This window comes from Bubalus kerabau, chromosome 21 (assembly GCF_029407905.1).
Source record: "Bubalus kerabau isolate K-KA32 ecotype Philippines breed swamp buffalo chromosome 21, PCC_UOA_SB_1v2, whole genome shotgun sequence".
NCBI lineage: Eukaryota > Metazoa > Chordata > Mammalia > Artiodactyla > Bovidae > Bubalus > Bubalus kerabau.
The window spans coordinates 38,100,675-38,124,243 of NC_073644.1; the positions used below are offsets into that span (position 1 = coordinate 38,100,675).

Below are 23,569 nucleotides of genomic sequence, written 5' to 3' on the forward strand. Positions count from 1 at the left end.
AAGGCCAACTCTTTGAGTTCTGTTATCAGGGGCTGCAGAGTCCCTTTGAAAGAAGAAATCACTTCTCTCCTAAATAATTTTGGCACTACAGAGAGTCATCATGTCTTTGGAGCCCATCCTGTTTGGTTATATAATCTTCTTAACTGGGTCAAACTCTCAGTTATCTAATACAAATCCTAATTCTCAACAGCTTTTAAGGCCACATTAGATAGATACTGCATCAAGTGAAACTGTTTTCAAAAAAATGGAAATTAGGTGCTATGTTTCATCTTGAACTGGAACTTTATTTACCTAGAGTCCAAGGTGAATATGCAAGCGTGTTTCAAGAAGCAGTTCTGGGCCACAGAAGTCTATTTATAGGGAGGACCAGGGATCCTGCTTGGATAGTCAGTGTTGTGGAAGAGGGGTGGTTCTCAGAAAGGTGGTGTCTGTCAATTCAGTTATTCTCTAATTCGGTTCCTATAGACTTATCCCCAGTCTTAGAGTACTGGGAAGACAACAAAGGAGGGAGTAAAAACGGCACTGAGAACTGTTTACAATAGCCAAGGCATGGAAGCAACCTAACTATCCATCAACAGAGGAATGGATAAAGATGTGGTACATATATACAATGGAATACTACTCAGCCATTAAAAATAATGAAATAATGCCACTTGTCGTCACATGGATGGACCTAGAGAGTGTCATACTGAGTACAGTAAGTCAGAGAAGAAGAAATACCATATGACATCCCTTATATGTGGAATCTAGAAAGAAATGCTACAAATGAACTTACAAAAAAGAAAGAGACTCACAGACTTAGAAAACAAACTTATGGTTGCTGGGAGGAAGGAATAGTTACGGACTTTGGGAAGGTCATGTACACACTGCTATATTTAAAATGGATAACCAACAAAGACCTATTGTATAGCACATGGAACTCTGCTCAATGTTGTGTGGCAGCCTGGATGGGAGTGGGTTTGGGGGAGAATGGATACATGTGTATGTATGGCTGAGTCCCTGCCCTGTTCACCTGAAACTACCACAACACTGTTAATTGGCTCTACCCCAGTACAAAATGTGTTTGTTGTTTAAAAAAACAAAACTGTGCTAAGAGATTAAGAACCCCTGGAATTCAACATTTCATCAGTAACAGGAGACTGGCTCTTGGCACAAATCTCAGTACCCTTGATTCAGGTATTTACCATTTTTGGGTAGATGTTGGCAGCAGGGCACCTGCATGTCCCTGAAAGTGAAGGGGCTCCCTAAATTTTGTTGCTTAGTACCTGGTCCCAGCCCTGGTTAGCAGTCATAGACAGCAAGATGGCAATTTTGGTGACAACAAGATGCTAGTAGGTGGATGGGGGTGGAGTGGTGAGTTGCATAGGAGGCCATTGTGTGCAGTCTGCAAAAAATTCATGAAAAGAGAGTCACTCCATGAGCACATAGGGGGCAAATGTCAGGGTGGCCTCAAAATATGATTGTTGCCTTACATTCTTGGAGGTATTAACATATGCAGACTTCAATGTTAATGGAGAGACGTGAATTCCTCTTCCACACATCAAAATGTATTTGGTGCATTTCATTCCTCCTGGAAAACTACAGAGAAGTTCCAGCGGTGCAACTGTGTTATTTCCCACTAAGTGTTTGCTTTATAATGAAGGAAAACAGGCATATTTCTTAAGCAACAGGTGTAGTGCTAGTGGATAGGAGAATAGCAAACAGCAGGGGCCCGCTACCTTGGCAACAGCCTGGTGTCCTAGCAACAAGCATATTCATTTGCCTGGCCTGCCCTGTGGAGTTCTGTCAACAGAGGTAAAGAGCTCACCCGCGAAACTTAAGTGGCAGCCTTTCTGTTCCAGAGTGGAGCTAGGCCAGTAAGTGTAAACTTGGAAGTGGAGGAGAAAACGAATCATTTTGCCAAGAAGCCAGTGGTTTGGAAGCTAAGAGGTCAGCAATGTAGGAATTAAATTGATTCACATTTACTCTTTATCTAGATATGTTGGACATACGCTTCTTTTTTCATTTGTTGGCTCTCCTAAAGGAAGGATCAAAAATATGGTGGTGGTGGCTAAATTAGCCATGACTATGGCTCTGCCCCCCAGGCTTTCTTTGGGTTAAGAAGTGTGTTATTTCCCCCAAACTTCATTTGACCTGTGCCTTTCTGTTTGAAGCCACAAACACTACGAGAAAGAGGACAGGACAGTGGCAGTAATTTAAATGTGGGAGCTTCCCTTTTCCCACATATTTTCATGGTAATCGTTAAATTCTGTGAGAATGATTGAGATTTTTGATCTGGAAAATGTCCAAAATATTTCATGAGACCCATAGGAAATTTCTAATGATTGGAACTAGCTATGGGATAGGATAAAGGGCAAATTTTCTGAAGCTGAGGCCAGGGCAAAAAAATATATATATATAGACACACGTATAATTTCAAAGAGTGCATAATAAGGAATTAAATACTTAAAACTTATATTCCTTTAGAATGGTTTAACTTTTATTAGTATCATAGTCTAGTAGGTTATATACACACATATACAAAATGTTTAAAAATCTTTCATAACTAAATCAACAAGAAGCCAAAAAGAAAAAATATCTTTAATAATGAATCTTAGGGAATTCCCTGGCGGTCCAGTGATAGGAACTCTGTGTTTTCACTACCAAGGGCCCAGGTTCAGTCCTTGGTCAAGGAACTAAAAACCCACAAGTCACACAGTACAGCAAGAAAAAAAAGTTAAAAAACAAAAAATGAATCTTAGCTGTTAGTTTCTAAAAGAAATTCAATCTTTCATTTTGACTCAAAATGATGTCATAAAGTTCTAGTGAATTCATATTAAAAAAAAAAATAACAGAGTAATGAAACAAATTATAAAGTTAGTTTAAAAATTCAAGTGGATGCCTGAAAAATGTCTTTTGTAACTGTGGAGATCATTGTTCATAACAAAGAACATGCTGAGTAACTATGCTGGGATCATTATGACAACTTAGGCTTTTAAAATGAATTCTTACACATTTGAAATGAATTCCTTACATCCAAGCTAGTGACTGACCAACCAATTTAGAGATTGAAACTACAAACAGATGGTATTATATTTCAGCTGATTACCTGTAATTGATTAGTAAAAGTAAAGCACATAGAGATGAGACTATTTTTTGGAGTATGATGTCAAGAAAAAAACACAAATGATACTGAGTGAAGATATAAGGCAAGTTTCAGCAGAGCATTAGGAGAACCTGGAAATAATCACAGGTAAAGCCAATCATTGCAGCAACGAAATTAAAAGACGCTTACTCCTTGGAAGGAAAGCTATGACCAACCTAGATAGCATATTAAAAAGCAGAGACATTACTTTACCAACAAAGGTCCGTCTAGTCAAGGCTATGGTTTTTCCAGTGGTCATGTATGTATGTGAGAGTTGGACTATAAAGAAAGCTGAGCACCAAAGAATTGATGCTTTTGAACTGTGGTGTTGGAGAAGACTCTTGAGAGTCCCTTGGACTGCAAAGAATCCAACCAGTCCACCCTAAAGGAGATCAGTCCTGAGTATTCATTGGAAGGACTGATGCTGAGACTGAAACTCCAGTACTTTGGCCACCTGATGTGAAGAGCTGACTCATTTGAAAAGACCCTGATACTGGGAGGGATTGGGGGCAGGAGGAGAAGGGGACGACAGAGGATGAGATGGTTGGATGGCATCATAGACTCAAAGAACATGGGTTTGAGTGGACTCCAGGAGTTGGTGATGGACAGGGAGGCCTGGTGTCCTGCGGTTCATGGGGTCGCAAAGAGTCAGACACGACTGAGCGACTGAACTGAACTGAAAGCCAATCATAAAAGGCAGAGAGTCTTGAAGAAGTTAGGGAAAGAAAATCTTTGTTAAATGTGAACCAAGAGAAAGTTACGTATGTGTATGTTAATGGTTTAAATAAACACTCAAATATATTTTAATTTAAGCAATGCCTTTAATTAAATGTAAACAGCAAACTCAGTCATGTCAGCTTCTATTTTAGTAACATGTTTAAAGGAGGTTACAAATCTAGTAACGATGTAGCTAGCCACAGTTTTTCTTAGGAAAAAAATTTATTTCTCTAGAAGTTTGTTCTAAAAGACAATATATTTATAGAAAATGAAATTTAACACCAAAGAGGTACCATTTTGCAAAGTATGTGACTGTTGGCTTGAGGTATGCTCATCAAAATGCATTTAGTTTTCCAAAGGAGAATTCTATACAAGATGTGACCAAAGGTTTAATAAAAGTTTCAAAGTCCTGTTAAAGATTTCCTAAGAGTCCCCATCTCACTTGCTTCCATTTTACTTCTGCTTCTCTGTGGTCACTATGAATGCGCAAGAAGCAATTTTGCAAGCATTTATATGGCTGTGAGCCATGTATGAGTCAATTAGATTGCCTATTTTTTAAATCTCTCTAACAGTTTATAAAACAGACTAACCCCTTCTCTCACACTGCGTCAGGCCTGGATTCTGCCCTTTTGAGGAAGAATACATTACACCAAAAAAAAAAAAACAAAAAAAACCCATGGTGAGATCAGAGCAGAACATTAGTATCAAACTCTTTTCCTTTCAAAAATGATCTAAAAATTCTTGAGATCTCTTTGAAACACATGTGCAATGCTCAGAAAACAGTGATTCTTTGGTAACAGAGCCCCACAGATTCCCAGGCCCTAATCACCCCCCTCAACACCTTATTCTTCTAGATTTGTTTGTTTTAGATGGACTAAACCATGTTGCTTCTCAAAATTGCAAATAACTTCCCATGAGAAACCCACTTTCCATGAATACAGGTCCCCAAAGATAGAAGTTTCAGGGATGTGAAACACAATCTGTTCAATATTACTCTGCTGCTGCTGCTGCTAAGTCGCTTCAGTCGTGTCCGACTGTGCAACCCCATAGACGGCAGCCCACCAGGATCCCCCATCCCTGGGATTCTCCAGGCAAGAACTCTGGAGTGGGTTGCCATTTCCTTCTCTAGGCCAGTATTAAATATAATGAACCAATACAAAGAGTGGCATGGATGACACAAAAACTATTTGTGTTATTTGTATTTCAACAGGAGGTTGAAAAAATGTTTTAATTGCCCTCAAGGGCAGCAGACTTGCCTTCCTTCCTCTTTTCTTCCTTCCTTCTGCCCTTCATTCCTGGGTGCTGATGCAGCCAATATCAGCATGAATTTGTATTCTCAGACCCCAGGGTAGATGCTGAGGCTACTAGTGATGAGACGTGGACTAATAGTGTGCTGAAAAAAATTCAACCTGGAATTTCTGCTTCATGGACCTACTTGACGGGCCTTGGTGAGACAACTGGATGCTATTTTATCCTGCATATACATTCTGCATTCGGCAACACAGCACTTGACGTGAGCCATTAGTTACATTGGAACAGGAATGGACCTCTGCTTGCTCATCATTTGGAGCCCAAGAATCGAGAGGAGCATGGCATAAAATACATAGAAACACCATGTGCTCAGTCGTGTCTGACTCTGTTGTGACACCATGGACTGTAGCCTGCCAGATTCCTTTTGTCTATGGAATTTCCAGGCAAGAAAACTGGAATGAGTTGCCATTTCCTTCTCCAGGGGGTCTTCCTGACCCAAGGATCAAACCCATGTCTCTTGCATCGGCGGCAGATTCTTTACTGCTGAGCCCCTGGGGAAGCCCGTGGCATACAATAGGCACTGAACTCACTGGAAAAGACCCCGATGCTGGAAAAGATTGGAGGCAGGAGCAGAAGGGGACGACAGAGAATAAGATGGTTGGATGGCATCACCGACTTGATGGACATGAGTTTGAGCAAGCTCTGGGAGTTGGTGATGCACAGGAAGCCTGGCGTGCTGCAGTCCATGGGGTTGCAAACAGTTGGACATGAATGAGCAACTGAACTGAGTGTGGCTTTGATTTACTCTTTCTGAACATTTCCAAATGCAAATAGAGAAAGAAAACAGTCATGCTAAAGCTATTTGTCCTCATCCAAACATACCATGTTCTCTACATCTCCTTGTATTTTGACTCATTGCTTACTCAGTGTAGAGTGTTTTTGAACAGCCTTTTACTTACAGATTACTCCAACCTTCAGATGGAGGGATAACACTTCTGTGATGCTTTGACAGACTCCTCTGTTTTGTGATGTTTCTTCCTGCGCACATAGCTTCTTATACTCACAGTTCTCTTATGGCATTGTGATTGTTTATTGACCTAATAGGATGTCCTCTCCCTAAACTATGAATTCCTTAATAGTAAGGAATATATCTTTTCATCATGGTAGTCCCAATTCTAGCATGGGTCTGTTTTGTTGGGATACATGCAATGTCCATTGAATAAAAACTGTTTCCTTTCACATCCCAACAGGAAAGTCAGACACCTGATCAAGCAATTTGGTTATAGTTTAATGCATCTTATGGTAGAAATATGATACAATGAGAGAACAAAGGAGGGGATGGTTACTTTTTCCTAGAGTTTGGGATTAGAATGTGTAGAGAAGATAACATTTGACCTGTCCTTGGAACATGACAAGGAGCTCACCAAGTAGATGACCTAGAAGAGAGAACACAATGAGCAAAGGCAAGAAGATTTAAAAGTGCACAGTATTAGGGCCTTCCAAGGTCATCCAGTGGTTAAGAGTCCCCTCTTCCAATTCAGAGGACGTGGATTTGATTCTTGGCCAGAGAACTAGGATCCCTCATGCGCTGGGGCCACTAAGCCCTTGCATGCAACTACTGAGCCCACAGGCCACAACGAGTGATCTCACGTGCCACTGCAAAGATCCTGCATGCTGCAACTAAGACCAGACACACCCAAATAAATATTTTTTTAAAATTATAGTATTGCTCATGGGGCTGGAATTTTGCTTCCAGACAAGGTGGAATTGCAAGAAGCAGATTTATCTTCACATCTGAACCAACTGTAAAACCAGATAAAATATATGAAATGATGTTTTCAAGATCTTATACACAGGTAACAAAGGACAGTGATGGATGCCAAATAGGAAACGAGGAAGATGAGCCCTATGATTATCCCAACTTACCTGGAGTTTTCAGGCTATGGTTCAGGGAGAAGGAAGCCAGGCAGGGCTCACTGGCCTGCCTGAGTCAGGGAGATGAAGCTGGGCATCTCAGGAAGCTTAATTTCCTTGAACCTGAAGAGATTCCTCCTGGAATCTTCAGCTGAATCCTGATTAAGATATTCATGTGGAGAAATTACCTGACACTGGAGAAAGAACCACCAAAAGGATGAAAAGGAATAATCCCTGGAGTTAATCCATTGATGAAATGGCTTTGGTTCCCATAGCTGGAATGGAAAATCTCCTCATTCACAGAGATTGAACAGATAGGGTTTGCACCAGCAGTGGGACAAAATTAGGCCTAGACTCAAAGTTGTTCTAGTTCCCTTTAAGGAAGCTGGAAAGCAGGAACTGTGTATTGGTTTTTTTATTACTGTGTAACACAGACACATCTATTTGTAAGGCCTCCCCAGACAGCCATTTTGCCTTTTTGCATTTCTTTTCCATGGGGACGGTCTTGATCCCTGTCTCCTGTACAATGTCACGAACCTCAGTTCATAGTTCATCAGGCACTCTATCTATCAGATCTAATCCCTTAAATCTATTTCTCACTTCCACTGCATAATCATAAGGGATTTGATTTAGGTCATACCTGAATGGTCTAGTGGTTTTCCCTACTTTCTTCAATTTAAGTCTGAATTTGGCAATAAGGAGTTCATGATCTGAGCCACAGTCAGCTCCTGGTCTTGTTTTTGCTGAATGTATAGAGCTTCTTCATCTTTGGCGGCAAAGAATATAATCAGCCTGATTTCGGTGTTGACCATCTGGTGATGTCCATGTGTAGAGTCTTCTCTTGTGTTGTTGGAAGAGGTGTTTGCTATGACCAGTGCATTCTCTTGGCAAAACTCTATTAGCCTTTGCCCTGCTTCATTCCGTATTCCAAGGCCAAATTTGCCTGTTACTCTAGGTGTTTCTTGACTTCCTACTTTTGCATTCCAGTCCCCTATAATGAAAAGGAAATCTTTTTTGGGTGTTAGTTCTAAAAGGTCTTGTAGATCTTCATAGAACCATTCAACTTCAGCTTCTTCAGCATTATTGGTTGGGGCGTAGCCTTGGATTACTGTGATATTGAATGGTTTGCCTTGGAAACGAACAGAGATCATTCTGTCATTTTTGAGATTGCAAGAGTTAGAACTGGACAAGAGTTAGAACTGGACATGGAACAACAGACTGGTTCCAAACAGGAAAAGGAGTACGTCAAGGCTGTATATAGTCACCCTGCTTATTTAACTTATATGCAGAGTACATCATGAGAAACGCTGGGCTGGAAGAAGCACAAGCTGGAATCAAGATTGCTAGGAGAAATATCAATAACCTCAGATATGCAGATGACACCACCCTTATGGTAGAAAGTGAAGAGGAACTAAAAAGCCTCTTGATGAAAGTGAAAGAGGAGAGTGAAAAAGTTGGCTTAAAGCTCAACATTCAGAAAACAAAGATCATGGCATCTGGTCCCATCACTTCATGGGAAATAGATGGGAAAACAGTGGAAACAGTGTCAGACTTTATTTTTTGGGGCTCCAAAATCACTGCAGATGGTGACTGCTGTCATGAAATTAAAAGAAGCTTGCTCCTTGGAAGGAAAGTTATGACCAACCTAGATAGCATATTCAAAAGCAGAGACGTTACTTTGCCAGCAAATGTCCGTCTAGTCAAGGCTATGGTTTTTCCAGTAGTCATGTATAGATGTGAAAGTTGGACTGTGAAGAAAGCTGAGCGCCAAAGAATTGATGCTTTTGAGCTGTGGTGTTGGAGAAGACTCCTGAGAGTCCCTTGGCTTGCAAGGAGATCCAACTAGTCCATAAGGAGATCAGCGCTGGGTGTTCTTTGGAAGGAATGATGCTAAAGCTGAAACTCCAGTACTTTGGCCACCTCATGCAAAGAGTTGACTCATTGGAGAAAATGATGCTGGGAGGGATTGGGGGCAGGAGGGGAAGGGGACGACAGAGGATGTGATGGCTGGATGGCATCACCGACTCCATGGACGTGAGTTTGAGTGAACTCCGGGAGTTGGTGATGGACAGGGAGGCCTGGCGTGCTGCAATTCATGAGGTCACAAAGAGTCAGACACGACTGAGCGACTGAACTGAACTTAACACAGACACACAAACGTAGCAGTTTAAAGCAACACTAAATTTATCTCACAGTGGTTGTAGGTCAGGAGTCTAGGTACAGACTAGCTGGTTCCTTTACTCAGAGCTCATCAGGCTGAAATGAAGTGAGGTTATTGGCTGGGGACTGATTCTCATCTGAGTCTTGGAGTCCTCTTCCAAGGACTGTTGGAAGAGCTGTTGGCAGAATTTACTTTCTTGCAACTATAAGACAGAGATCCCTGTTTTATTTGGATTGTAAAGGGATATAAATAGGAGCATGGTTTCTATACTTTATTTAAACTGATAAATTGTCAACACCAGCAAACTATGATAAGTTCTACATATATAAAATGTCATACTTAAAAAAGTATACAAGGTGACTTATGCAAACAAACCATAGATACATAGCAATGGAATTGTAAAATGGTTCAAATAACCCACTGGAAAACAGGAAAAAGAACACAGAGAAGCAAAAAAGAGAGAATGAACATAAAACAAAAACTGGCACATTCAACCCCTAAAATAATAATAATTACATTAAATGTTACTGGTCTAAAGTACCAGTAAAGACTTATTATAAAGCTAAAATAATCAAGACAGTTTAGTATTGGTGGAAGAATAAAAAAAAATAGATCAATGGAACAGAAGAAAGAGCCCAGAAAAACACTCACATAGTCAATTGATCTTTGATAAAAAACCAAAGGCAATGAGACGGAGCAATGACTGTCTTTTAAACAAATGGTACTGGAACAACTGGACATCTACATGCAAAAAAATTAATTTGGACAGAGACCTTATACCTTTCATAAAAGTTAACTCAAAATGGATCACAGATATAAAGTGCAAAATGCAAACTGTAAAATTTCTAGAAGTTAACATAGGCGAAAACCCATAATCTTGAATATGTAGAAACTTTTTAGATATGATGACACCAAAGGCATGATGCATGAAATGAAAAACTGATAAGTTGGATTCATTAAAATTAAGAACTTCCACCATGAGAAACACAATGTCAACAGAATGAGCAGACATGTCACAGAATGGAAGAAAATATTTGCAAATATTTTTCAAAATATCTGATAAAAGACTGTTGTCCAAAATATACAAAGAACTCAAAGCTCAACAATAAGAAAATGAATGACCTGACTTTTAAAAAATGGGCAAAAGTCCTTAATGGACAACTCACTAAAGAAGATACCGATGGCAAATATGCATATGAAAAAATGCTCAATACCTTGTGTCATTAAGGGGTCGAAAATTAAAACAATAATGAGATACCATTACCTACCTCTTAGAATAACCATATATTTTTGAAAACCCTTAAAAATTATATAATTATTTGGTCTCTTATACTAGAGGAAAAAATTTTCCTAGCTTCCTCTTTTAATAGAGTGAAAATGGTACAGAGTCATTACTTGTATATTAAGATAGATGCACACTCAGAAATACATAGAAACACATGCAAATTAACAGACTATGAACTCAGAGACCTTGTTCAAAATTTGTTTCTGTCGTATACTAGCTTCCTGATATGTATAAGTTAATTCATGTTCTGAGGCTCAATGGCTTTATCTATATACAATGGAGATATGTTGGAGGGTTATGATAATTAAAAAAGATAATCAAATAAAATTCTATAGAGGTACAAGGCACTTGGTAAGGACTTAATAAACATTGATAAATAAATATTCATTAAAATTATAAATTTTAACTCTTATTAGTAAATTCACCCAACAGCTTTCTCTGACCTTATATTTCGTATAATATATGAAATTTAAAATTAATAAATCTTACTATCTTAGTGAAATAGCTATATCTATTTCTTAACCATGAAAAAATATAAAAGGTATTTTTCATTAATTTTTTAATTTTTTAGGATGCTTCAATTTGAAAATCTAGTCATTAGATTTTAATAGTGAGAAACTAAATAATGAAATGAACAATCCACTTATTAATTATTGTGTTTTTATCTTTCACAAATGCTAGTTCTTAGTCATTATGAATGCATTTTCCCTTTCCCAACTGCCTATTTAATGAAAAATACACAAAACTCCAGTTTACTTAGAGTGCAAGCAATTGAGATAATCAAATAATTGAAAATTTTCTATACTTCGTATTTTGTAAGAAAATCCCAATCAAAATTAATTCCAAATAGGCAAGCTGATTTGGAGAACTCTTATTTTATTTATTATTATTTTTGACCACACTGCTCAGCTTGTGGGATCTTCATTCCATGCCCAGGGATTGAACCCTGGCCCTCAGCAGTGAGAGTGCAGAGTCCTAACCATTGGACCACCAGGGAATTCCATTGGAGAAATGAAAAAGAAAAAAAGTCCAGGTAGCTTCTATGAACCAGTCTGGTTCCTACTGATAGATGATGTTAAAAAGGATGACGTTGAAGTTCACTAAACATCTTTGAATTATTGGTATAATCTGTGCTAATCAAATTCTTTTAAAATATAATTTATTATGTATTAATTACTTTTGTCAGTCTCACACATTTCAAAAAGCACAAACCCTGTGTGCAGAGAGTGTAAAAATACGGTTTGTGTAGACTAAGCTAGATTACACAAAAAGAATATATTCCGACCGACCTTATCTAAAACAGAAAATATGAATATACATCTTGAGCTGTAGTGAAGATTGGATATGAATTCTGAGAACTTGAAGACTGGTATTTAGGGGCAAAGTATTTTAAAAATAGCTGAGGAAAGATTTTTAGCTTCTCAAATTTAGTCTTTAAAAGATAAGATATATCATGTATATTTGTGGGAATATTTTGTATCCTTAAAATACCTTTAAGTGAACACGGCTTCACTGAAGATAATGTGGACAGACTGAATCATCTTGTTGAAAATAGAAAGCAGGGGAATTAGTATAAAAGCTAAAGGACTTTTAAAAGTAGTTTGCTTGTAGTATAAGTCAAATCATTATGCCTTAAACTTACACAGTAATATATGTCAAGTATATCTCAATAAAACTGAAAGAATGAAAATTGCTAAAATGCCAGCTGCTTTTCTCCATAAAGTAAAAAAGGAATTTGAAAGTATCAACTTTTCCAATTAAATTAAATTCTTTAGGTGATAAATCTTATAGGTACATATAAAAGGCAATATTAATAACTGACATTTGCTTAGAATTCTACAGCTTATTATTTCTTATTGGTTATCTTTTTGTTTTTCACAACAACTGCGGCAGGCATTACCAAAATCTTCATATTCCAGATGAAAAATCTGAGACGCAGAAAGCATACTCCTCATTTTCATCATTCAACTTTTCTACCAAATCACAACAAAGATAGTTTTCCCTTTCTTTAGACAGTAAGAACTGTTTTCTGGTTTTGTAGTGTTCATTTTGTTTTTTTTTTAAGTCCCATGATAGGGAAATGACAGTCATAAATAGTAAAGAGAGGTTGCTATTTTCTCCACCATTGAAACATCAGCTAATGCTGCCTTCTTAGGACTAAAAACAACCTAACAAAACTCTGCACTATTCTAAGACCCAGAAATAGAGATCAAGTAGATCTTGGCTCCCTCTGGAATTTAGGTTGGCATTTAGGGAGTGGGAGTGTGTACTCTGGCATTAGGGATCACTCTGATGCTCAGTCCCACTGGTGTTTACGAGAACATTAGTTTTGGAGAACACAGGACCAGGAAATGGGCTAGAGGTCCTAAAATGTAAGGAAAAAACACAAGCAAGTTTTCATACAGGATTTCAAATTTCATTCAGTCTACTGTTTCTACTACCATCACAGAATCCTTTCTAAAATTTTACTCTTTTGCTAATGTGAGATTATCTTGTTGTTGGAGGGCATATATTTCAGTCACTAGATAGCTCTCAACTTGTTCCATAAGCCAAATAGTTCTGTTTTTAGAAACATATAAACTACTGTAGTTACCAGAAAAAATTAGATTTAGACATGTGAAAAAGTGAAAGCAATGACAGATTTTATTTTCTTGGGCTCCAAAATCACTGTGGACAGTGATTGCAGCCATGAAATTAAAAGACACTTGCTCTTTGGAAGGAAAGCTATGACCAACCTTGTTGTTGTTCAGTCACTCAGTTGTATCCAACTCTTTGTGACCCCATAGACTGTAGCCAAAGCCTTTGACTGTGTGGATCACAATAAACTGCCTCATGAGAAATCTGTATGCAGGTCAGGAAGCAACAGTTAGAACTAGACATGGAACAACAGACTGGTTCCAAATAAGAAAAGGAGTACATCAAGGCTGTATATTGTCACCCTGCTTATTTAACTTATATGCAGAGTACATCATGAGAAACGCTGGACTGGAAGAAACACAAGCTGGAATCAAGATTGCCGGGAGAAATATCAATAACCTCAGATATGCAGATGACATTATCCTTATGACAGAAAGTGAAGAGGAACTAAAAAGCCTCTTGATGAAAGTGAAAGTGGAGAGTGAAAAAGTTGGCTTAAAGCTCAACATTCAGAAAACGAAGATCATGGCATCCGGTCCCATCACTTCATGGGAAATAGATGGGGAAACAGTGGAAACAGTGGCAGACTTTTTGGGCTCCAAAATCACTGCAGATGGTGATTGCAGCCATGAAATTAAAAGACGCTTACTCCTTGGAAGGAAAGTTATGACCAACCTAGATAGCATATTGAAAAGCAGAGACATTACTTTGCCAACAAAGGTTCATCTAGTCAAGGCTATGGTTTTTCCTGTAGTCATGTATGGATGTGAGAGTTGGACTGTGAAGAAGGCTGAGCACTGAAGAATTGATGCTTTTGAACTGTGGTGTTGGAGAAGACTCTTGAGAGTCCCTTGGACTGCAAGGAGATCCAACCAGTCCATTCTGAAGGAGATCAGCCCTGGGATTTCTTTGGAGGGAATGATGCTGAAGCTGAAACTCCAGTACTTTGGCCACCTCATGCGAAGAGCTGACTCATTGGAAAAGACTCTGATGCTGGCAGGGATTGGGGGCAAGAGGAGAAGGGGACGACAGAGGATGAGATGGCTGGATGGCATCACTGACTCGATGGACATGAGTCTGAGTGAACTCCGGGAGTTTGTGTGGACAGGGAGGCCTGGCGTGCTGCGATTCATGGGGTCGCAAAGAGTCGGACACGACTGAGTGACTGAACTGAACTGAACTGAGACTGTAGCATGCCAGGCTTCCTTGTCCTTCATCATCTCCCAAAGCTTGCTCAAACTCATGTCTGTTGAGCCAGTGATGCCATCCAACCATCTCATCCTCTGTCATCCCCTTTTCCTCCTGCCTTCAATCTTTCCCAGCATCAGGGTCTTTTCCAGTGTGTTGCCTCTTCGCATCAGGTGGCTAAAGTATTGGAGCTTCAGCCTCAGCATCAGTCCCTCCAATGAATATTCAGGATTGACTTACTTTAAAATTGACTGGTTTGATCTCTTTGCAGTTCAAGGGACTCCCAAGAGTCTTCTCCAACACCACAGTTCAGAAGCATCAATTCATTGGCGCTCAGCTGAAATAAAGATACTGTGCTACTGTACTCTATACAGTACAGTACAGTAAAGTACACAAAAGCACAACCACTTGTAGAGGATACACACATGTGACAATATACACCAGACACGTGAACCAACTTATGTAACTGGACATGCAAATGTACATTTGCATATTCAAATGTTCTCAACTGGAAGGTTTGAATGTAGGGGACTTAATATGATGTGTATATGATGTGTAATTTTTCTTTAGCTGCTTTTAAGACGTTTTTACATTTCAGTTCAGTTCAGTTCAGTCACTCAGTCATGTCCAACTCTTTGCGACTGCATGGACTGCAGCATGCCAGGTCTCCCAGTCCATCGCCAGCTCCCAGAGCTTGCTCAAACTCATGTCCGCTGAGTCAGTGATGCCATCCAATCATCTCATCCTCTGTCGTCCCCTTCTCCTCCCACCTTCAATCTTTCCCAGCATCAGGGTCTTTTCAAATGAGTCAGCTCCTCGAGCAGGTGGCCAAAGTATTGGACTTTCAGCTTCAACAACAGTCCTTCCAATGAACACTCAGGACTGATCTCCTTTAGGATGGACTGGTTGGATCTCCTTTCAGTCCAAGGGACTCTCAAGAGTCTTCTCCAATGCCACAGTTCAAAAGCATCAATTCTTTGGTGCTCAGCTTTCTTTATAGTCCAACTCTCACATCCATATATGACTACTGGAAAAACCATAGCCTTGACTAGACGGAACTTTGTTGGCAAAATAATGTCTCTGCTTTTTAATATGCTGTTTAGGTTGGTCTTAACTTTTCTTCAAGGAGTAAGTGTCTTTTAATTTCATGGCTGCGGTCACCATCTGCAGTGATTTTGGAGCCCCCTAAAAGTAAAGTCTGCCACTGTTTCCACTGTTTCCCCATCTATTTGCCATGAAGTGATGGGGCAAGATGGCATGATCTTAGTTTTCTGAATGTTGAGTTTTAAGCCAACTTCTGCACTCTCCTCTTTCACTTTCATCAAGAGGCTCTTTAGTTCTTCTTCCCTTTCTGCCATAAGTATGGTGTCATCTGCATATATGAGGTTATTGATATTTCTCCCGGCAGTCTTGATTCCAGCTTGTCCTTCATCCAGCCCAGTGTTTCTCCTGACACTTAGTTATCAATAGCTTGATTATGGAGGAGCCTGGTAGGCTGCAGTCCATAGGGTTGCTAAGAGTCGGACACGACTGAGTGACTTCACTTTCACTTTCCACTTTCATGCATTGGAGAAGGAAATGGCAACCCACTCCAGTGTTCTTGCCTGGAGAATCCCATGCACGGAGAAGCCTGGTAGGCTGCAGTCCATGGGGTTGCACAGAGTCGGACACGACTGAAGTGACTTAGCAGCAGCAGCAGCTTGATTATAATGTGTCCGGGTTGTGGTTTTCTTTGAGTTTATTCTGCTTTATGTTCTGTGAAATTCTTGAATCTGCAAGTTAATGTCTCTCACCAATTTGGAGAAGTTTTCAGCCATTGTTTCCTGAAATATATTTTTCTGAACCAATTTCTTTGTAGGACTCTATTGTTACAAATGTTAGACTTGTGATATAATCCCTTGACTCTTAATATTCAGTTTTTTCTAATCTCTTCGTTCTTCAGATTGGACAATTTCTGTTAATCTGTTTTCAAGTTCATTGACTTGTCATCTTCATTCTGTTATTGAGTTCATTAGAAATTTTAAATATCAGAGAATGTACATTTTAATATAATTTTGTCCTTTTTTATAATTTATTTTCTTTGCTAAGATCTCCTAGCTTTCCATTTATTTTATCTCATATGTGTTTACCTTTACCTCGTGAAGTCTCAGTGGTAAGAAATCTGTCTGTCAATGCAGGAGACAGCAAGAGATGCAGGTTCAATCCCTGGATCAGGAAGATCCCCTGGTTGAGAAAATGGCAACCCACTTCAGTAGTCTTGCCTGGAAAATTCCATGGACAGAGGAGCCTGGTGGGCTACAATCCATGGAACCACAGAGTAGAACATGACTGAGCACACGCGTGCATGAAATTTATTATAGTATCTGCTTTAAAGTCTCTCTCATAATTTCAACATATATGTCCTCTTGGGGTTGGCATCTGGTGATTGTCTTTTCTCTTGAAAATTGGTCATGTTTTCCTGGTCCTTTGCTTATCAAGTAATTTTGGATTATATTCTGGATTCTTTGACTATTGAATTGTGTGGATATGAATCCTGTTAAAATTCTCTAAAGGATGCTGTTCATTATTATTATCTCTATTACTGTTTTAGCAGGTGATTGAACCAGTTAGCTTCGGCCTACAAGTTTTGAAAACCACTCTCTAGACGGCCGGCAAGACAGCTGGGTGTGCACCAGCCTTGAACCTGCAAGCGGACGCCCCCTGCCCCCAGGGACCCCCGCCCTGCCATGGCAGACTTCCAGCGCAACAGCTGCACTACCTTCCTGTGCACCCAAAAGGGAATGCTTCTGTTTGCCGAGATTATATTGTGCCTTGTGATTCTGACCCTCTACGGTGCCTCAACATCAGGCTATATCTCTCTGTCGCTGATTGAATTGATCCTAGCGATCATCTTCTTTATCATCTACACATGCGACCTGCACACCAAGATACAATTCATTCACTGGCCTTGGACTGATTTCTTCCGATCCCTCATAGCGGCCATCATCTACCTGATCACCTCCATTATTGTACTTGTTGAGAGAGGATATCGCTCCAGAATCGTTGCAGGGGTACTCGGCCTAATCGCCACAGCCCTTTTTGGCTATGATGCCTCTATTACTTGCCCGATGAGACAATAAAGACACACAGCAACACCTACTGACGCTGCTGATACCCAGTGTCTGTGAGCTGCCTTCATTTCTCTCTGTAATCTGCAAATAAATTAACTCCTTTCCCACCCCACAACACTCTCAGCCAACCCTGGGCCCCTCTGGTATGGAGGTGCAAGTGCCGCTATTCAGAGAATTTATCTTCCAGCCTACCCACCAGCCCTCCTGGGTGTGTCTTGGTCCCCTTTCCTTATACAGTATCCAAAAGGAGATGCCAATTCTGTCTGGTCTACGCCCTCACCTAAAGCACAAAATGGGGCTTCCCTGGTGGCTCAGTGGTAAAGAATCTGTCTGCCTATGCAGGAGACACAGGTTCAATCCTTGGGTCAGGAAGACCCTCTGGAGGAGGAAGTGGCAACCCACTCCAGTATTCTTGCCTGGAGAATCCCATGGACAGAGGAGCCTGGAGGGGTGCAGGCAACAGGGTTGCAAAGAGTCTGAGATAACTGAGCCACAGTGAGGGAGAAGAGAACCTCAGGTTTCATACTCCAGGCCCCAGGCTGTGGCTCACTCCAAATAACTTCCTCAATATGTGTGTGGGGAGGGGTGGAGGTGGGGGGCTGGGGGATGTGGTTCTATGTAGTAATAAACAAATAGCAGATTGTTAGAACAACAACCAAAAATGCACTTTCTGTGGGCAGTGGTTCTAATCTCAGTTCAGTTTCCTGACCTTGCTGATGCTCCTTCAACCACATACATCTCTAAGAGGTTAGTCTGAGATCTGGTTGGTGGTTTAAATCTTAATTCAAGCCCCCAAGCTTTTGCTGCTTTGTGTCTGTCCCATGCATATGCAGCTTCCCTGGTGGCTCAGATGGTAAAGAACCTGCCTGCAACATAGAGAACAGACTTATGAACACAGGGCGTGGGGAGGTAGGAGAGTGTGGAACGAATGGAGAGAGTAGAATGCAAACATATACACTAACATTTGTAAAATAGATAGCCAGTGGGAATTTGCTGTATGACTCAGGGAACTCAAGCCAGGGCTCTGTGACAGCCTAGAGGGGTTTGGTGGTGTGGGAGGTGGGAGGAAAGCTCAGAAGGGAGGGGACATGGCTATACCTATGGCTGATCCGCATTAATGTGTGGTAGAAATGAACACAATATTATAATTATCCTTCAATTAAAAATAAATTAAAAAATAAAAAAGAATCTGCTTGCAATGTAGGAGACCCGGGTTCAATCGCTGGGTTGGAAAGATCCCCTGGAAAAGGGAATGGCTACCCACTCCAGTATTCTTGCCTGGAGAATCCCCATGGGCAGAGGTGCCTGATGGGCTACAGTCCATGGGGCCGCAAAGAGTCAGACAGGACTGAATATGTGTGCATATGCAGCACTAGGCTAAGCCAGAGTCCTGTCTAGTTTCTCATACAATTTTGAGACATCCTCTTCTCCAGCTCACTTCTCTCCAGGATTTCTCCTATACTCTCTGCCCCAGAGAGGCCCCTTTCCCAGTCCTTCTGTGCAAAAAGGCAGGAGTTTTAAAGTAACTGTATCAATACTGCTGAACAGTTCTGCACTTAGGGCAAAGTCACAGGAGAAAAGAGGGGAAGAAATGGAAAACTCATTTTCAAATGCATTGCTTCTTCAAGTTTTGACTCCACTCTGCGATCCCCCTGATTTCATTTACTTTTAAGAGTCCTCGGCTGATTTTTTTTGTGTATTTTGTCCAGAGTTTTCATGGTAATCAGCAGAAGAGATGGGCCATAGTCGATACACTCCTAACATGGTCAGAACTGGAAGTCACATCCTGATATTATATGTAAGAAAACAAATTTTAAGGATGTTTGTAAAGATGTGTAAAATGAACATAAGGAAGAGTAGGGTCTTGGTGATCACATGGTCCAATGGAGCTCCCTCAGTAGTTGGAGTAGGAACGGGATGAGTGCTAAGTATAGACAACACCAATCAAGTGAATTCTTAAAAATAAAACACCACGTCAGAGCTCAAGCATTCTAGTTATGGAGAGACCTCTTGATGCCCTTTCTCATACTCTTCTTTAGTGGGTAGTTTGCACAAACATCCTTTAGTGATGTTGTGTGTGTGTGTGTGTGTGTTAGTCGCTCAGTCATGTCTCTTTGTGACCCCAGGGATGTAGCTGTGACCATCCAGCTCCTGGGTCCATAGAATTCTCCAGGCAAAAATTCTAGAGTGTGGTAGCCATTCCCTTCTCCAGGGGATCTTCCTGACCCAAAGATCGAACCCGCATCTCCTGCATTCAGGCAGCTTCTTTACTGTATGAGCCACTAGAGAGGCCCTTAGTCATGTCTAGGGTAGTGATTTAGAAATTATGCTGCTCAGAGTTTTAGGCATTCCATGGAGCCCTTTCTCGGCCAAAGCAGTGGGGAGAGGGTGGGTGTCCTAGTACTACTATTGACTTCGATTATAGGAGCCTATTTTTATCTGTTGTTCTTAATGGATGGTGTTGTATGATGTCGTAACAACTAAGATTTGCACTGGTTGAAAACAAAATAGAGAGCCATTTGTTTATAGTTGAGAGCCTGTCTTGATCATGATCAGTCCAGCAGTAGTATCTGTATGGTGCTTTCCAGTTCTTCTCTGATGCTTGTAAAACAGCTGAGATTTCTAGGTAAGAAGTGCGTGCCAAGTCACTTCAGTGGTGTCCAACTCTTTGTGACCCTGTGGACCATAGCTCGCCCGGCTCCTCTGTCCATGGGGTTCTCCAGGCAAGAATATAGGAGTGGGTTGACATGCCCTCTGCTAGAGAATCTTCCCAACCCAGAGATCAGGCAGGTTCTTTACCACTAGTGACACCTGGGATGCCTAAATATTTATGTAATCATATGAAAAGATGAAAATGCACAGTCACTCCCAAAATAAGAATAAAAGTCAATCATGAATGAGATTGCTGGAAGTATTCTAGTATTAAATTTTCATTAGTGTCAAACTAAGAAACAGAATTGACACCTGAGGCATACCGCAGGTTTTTTTTTGGGGCGGGGGGGCCACCATGAGGCTTGCAGGATCTTAGTTCCCTGATCAGAGACTGAACCTTTATCCTCAGCAGTCAAAGAGTGGTGTCCTAACCACTGGGCTGCCAGGGAATTCTCCATAACAGCATGTTTTGAATCTGGAAAGCACAGCTGTGAATTAGGTAGAAGGAACCCTGTCTCATGACTCCCCTTGATTCCCTTCACTGACTGCCCACAGTTTGGGAACACAGTGGTTCACTAATGAGAAATCTAGACATCCATAGCCTTAACTGTGTGGAAACAGGTCTGAATGGTCAGAGTGCCTTCCTGTCATTCACGGCCCCTCTTACCCAAATCCCCAGAACACACTAAAGCTTAGGATGAAGAGGATGGAGACCTTGGGATAGGTAGTCTTCTCAAAGATAAAGAATTTCAGGTGAAGTAATACCTTAATCTTATAGAGTGCTGTGTGTCAACTGTCTCATAAAACTGGGAGGAAAAATTAGGGGGAAATGTAATCGACAAATTATGGGAAGAAAAAGAATTTCAGGTAGAGGTAGAGGAACCCTAAAAACAGTGAAAGTTGAGGGCAGGGGTAAAGCTGTCCTTAAGGAAGAGTAAGGGAGAAGGTAATGGCACCCCACTCCAGTACTCTTGCCTGGAAAATCCCATGGACGGAGGAGCCTGGTGCGCTGCAGTCCATGGGGTCACTAGGAGTCGGACATGACTGAGCGACTTCACTTTCACTTTTCACTTTCATGCATTGGAGAAGGAAATGGCAACCCACTCCAGTGTTCTTGCCTGGAGAATCCCAGGGACGGGGGAGCTTGGTGGCTGCCGTCTATGGGGTCACACAGAGTTGGACATGACTGAAGCAACTCAGCAACAGCAGCAGCAGCAAGGAAGAGTAAATACAGTTAAATTCTCTAGGTTAAACATCCTCTTTCTGACAGAGAATCAGGAAGTAATTCCACTTCATTTCAAAAGAACTACACAAAAGAAATGCTTGCTAAGCAGAGAAAAAAAAGAAACCAAAAAACTAGAATAAGTCCTATGGATATCAAATCACCAAATATTAGAGAAGAGAGGGACTTCCCTGGTCATCCAGTGACCAAGACTCTGCACTGCCAATGTGGGGGGCCCAGGTTCAATCCCTGGTCAGGGAACTAGATCCCATATGCCATGACTAAAAGTTTGTGTGGTGCAGCAACTAGAGATGCCACATGCTGCATGAAAGATCGACTATCCTGTGTGCTGCAACCAAACAAATAAAATATATATATATATAGGAATGATGCTAAAGCTGAAACTCCAGTACTTTGGCCACCTCATGCGAAGAGTTGACTCATTGGAAAAGACTCTGATGCTGGGAGGGATTGGGGGCAGGAGGAGAAGGGGAGAACAGAGGATGAGATGGTTGGATGGCATCACTGACTTGATGGATGTGAGTCTGAGTGAACTCCAGGAGTTGGTGATAGACAGGGAGGCCTGGCGTGCTGTGATTCATGGGGTCGAAAAGAGTCCGACACGACTGAGCAACTGAATTGACTGATATATTTGTTTTTAAAAAGGGGGACTTCCCTAGTGGTTGAGGGGTAACCACTTCCCCTTCCAATGCTAGGTGGGTAGGTTCAATCCCTGATCAGAGAACTAAGATCCCACATGCCTCAAAGCCAAAACATAAAGCAGAAGCAATATTGTAACAAATTCAATAAAGACTTTAATAATGGCCCACATCAAAAAATATGTATTAGAAAAGAGAGTCCATCAGTACCTAAGCTAGATAACGAGGGAACTAAATAGCAACACCCTGCCTCTAATTTGTTTTCAAACTCTGGGCCTAGATATTCTCTCAATTCAAAGCTGAGAAAATGGGGGTGAGGGTAGGGAGTGGCGAGTGAGAACTATGGAATAAATTTCTGCAGTATAAGACAAAAAAATCTCCTAAGAACTTTTTTTGAAGTCTTCGTCCAATACTGATTTATTACAGGAAGAGGAGGACATTTAGAAAGATGAATTTTTAAAAATCTACATGTCCATCAATGGATGTATAAATGAACAAAATGTGGTATTTCCATACAATGCAATACGATTTATTCTTAAAAGGGAAGAAAATTCTTACACATGTTACGTGGGTGAACTTGAAGATATTATACTAAGTGAAACAAGCCAGACACAAAAAAGATAGATTGTGGGATTCCACTTATTTGAGGTACCTGAAATAGTAGTACCTCATTCATAGAATACTATGAATAGTACCAAAGTCATAGAGATGAAAGGTTGCCAGGGGCTGGGATGAGGGGTGGGGGGCAGTATGGGAAGTTGGTGTTTAGTGGGTACAAGATTTCAGTTTGGGAAGATGGGATGTTCTGGAAATCACATCCCATCTTCCCATACTGAAGATGGGTGGTGATGGTTCTGCTGCAATGTGAGTACAGTTAATATCACTTTTCTGAACACTCATACATGATTAAAGTGGTAAATTTTATGTTATATGTATTTACTGCAATTAAAAAATGTTCCCCAAATCTATTTAAAAAGTCAAAAAAGTACATAGTATATGATTTCATTTCTATGAAGTTCTAAGACTTGTAGAACTAATCTATGGTGATAAGAATCACAATATAGATTAACCTATATTAATGAGCTATTTATGGTGAGCTAATTATGGGAAGGGGGATGAAGAGCTTTGGGAATGTTGAAAGTGTTTTTAAGTAATTGATCTGGTGGTGTTCACACAGGTGTGTATATTTTAAATTCCACTGAGTTGTACCCTTAAGATTTGTGCATTTTACTAGATCTAAGTTATACCTTTTTTTTCAAACTGATGTCTATGAAATACAAATAGGGTATTAAAAAGAGAGAGCAGGCTAAATTGAAATGAAAACATATTGAGGGCAAAAGAAAAAAGAAAGTCTTTAAGGAAACCAAGATTTTTAAATACAATAACTCAAATAAAATCCATTCTGGAGGTCATATGTAGCAGACGTCTCAGTGCAGCAAATTAAATCAATGTCTCAGAAGACAAACTTCAGAAGCTTTCTCAGAATGTAGAATAGAGATAGGAAGACAAAGATGAGACCCTAAGTACTGATAATAGACATTCCAAAAGATGAGGTAAGTGAAGCATATGCAATAAACTAATAAGAAAATTTCAGTGAGGTGAAGAAAGACCTTAGTCTTTTAAACAGTTTCCTCTTTCCGAAAAAAAAT

General features: G+C 40.4%; 1 protein-coding gene across 1 annotated transcript; it reads left to right on the forward strand.

Annotated features, from left to right (window-relative positions):
• Window positions 1-1,793: 1,793 nt before the first annotated feature.
• Window positions 1,794-17,405, forward strand: LOC129636006 (proteolipid protein 2-like). Its single transcript, XM_055559281.1, has 2 exons — window positions 1,794-1,929; window positions 16,871-17,405. Exon 2 carries the CDS (start codon window positions 17,004-17,006, stop codon window positions 17,394-17,396), a length of 393 nt encoding a protein of 130 aa, XP_055415256.1. The 5' UTR covers window positions 1,794-1,929; window positions 16,871-17,003; the 3' UTR covers window positions 17,397-17,405.
• Window positions 17,406-23,569: the final 6,164 nt, after the last annotated feature.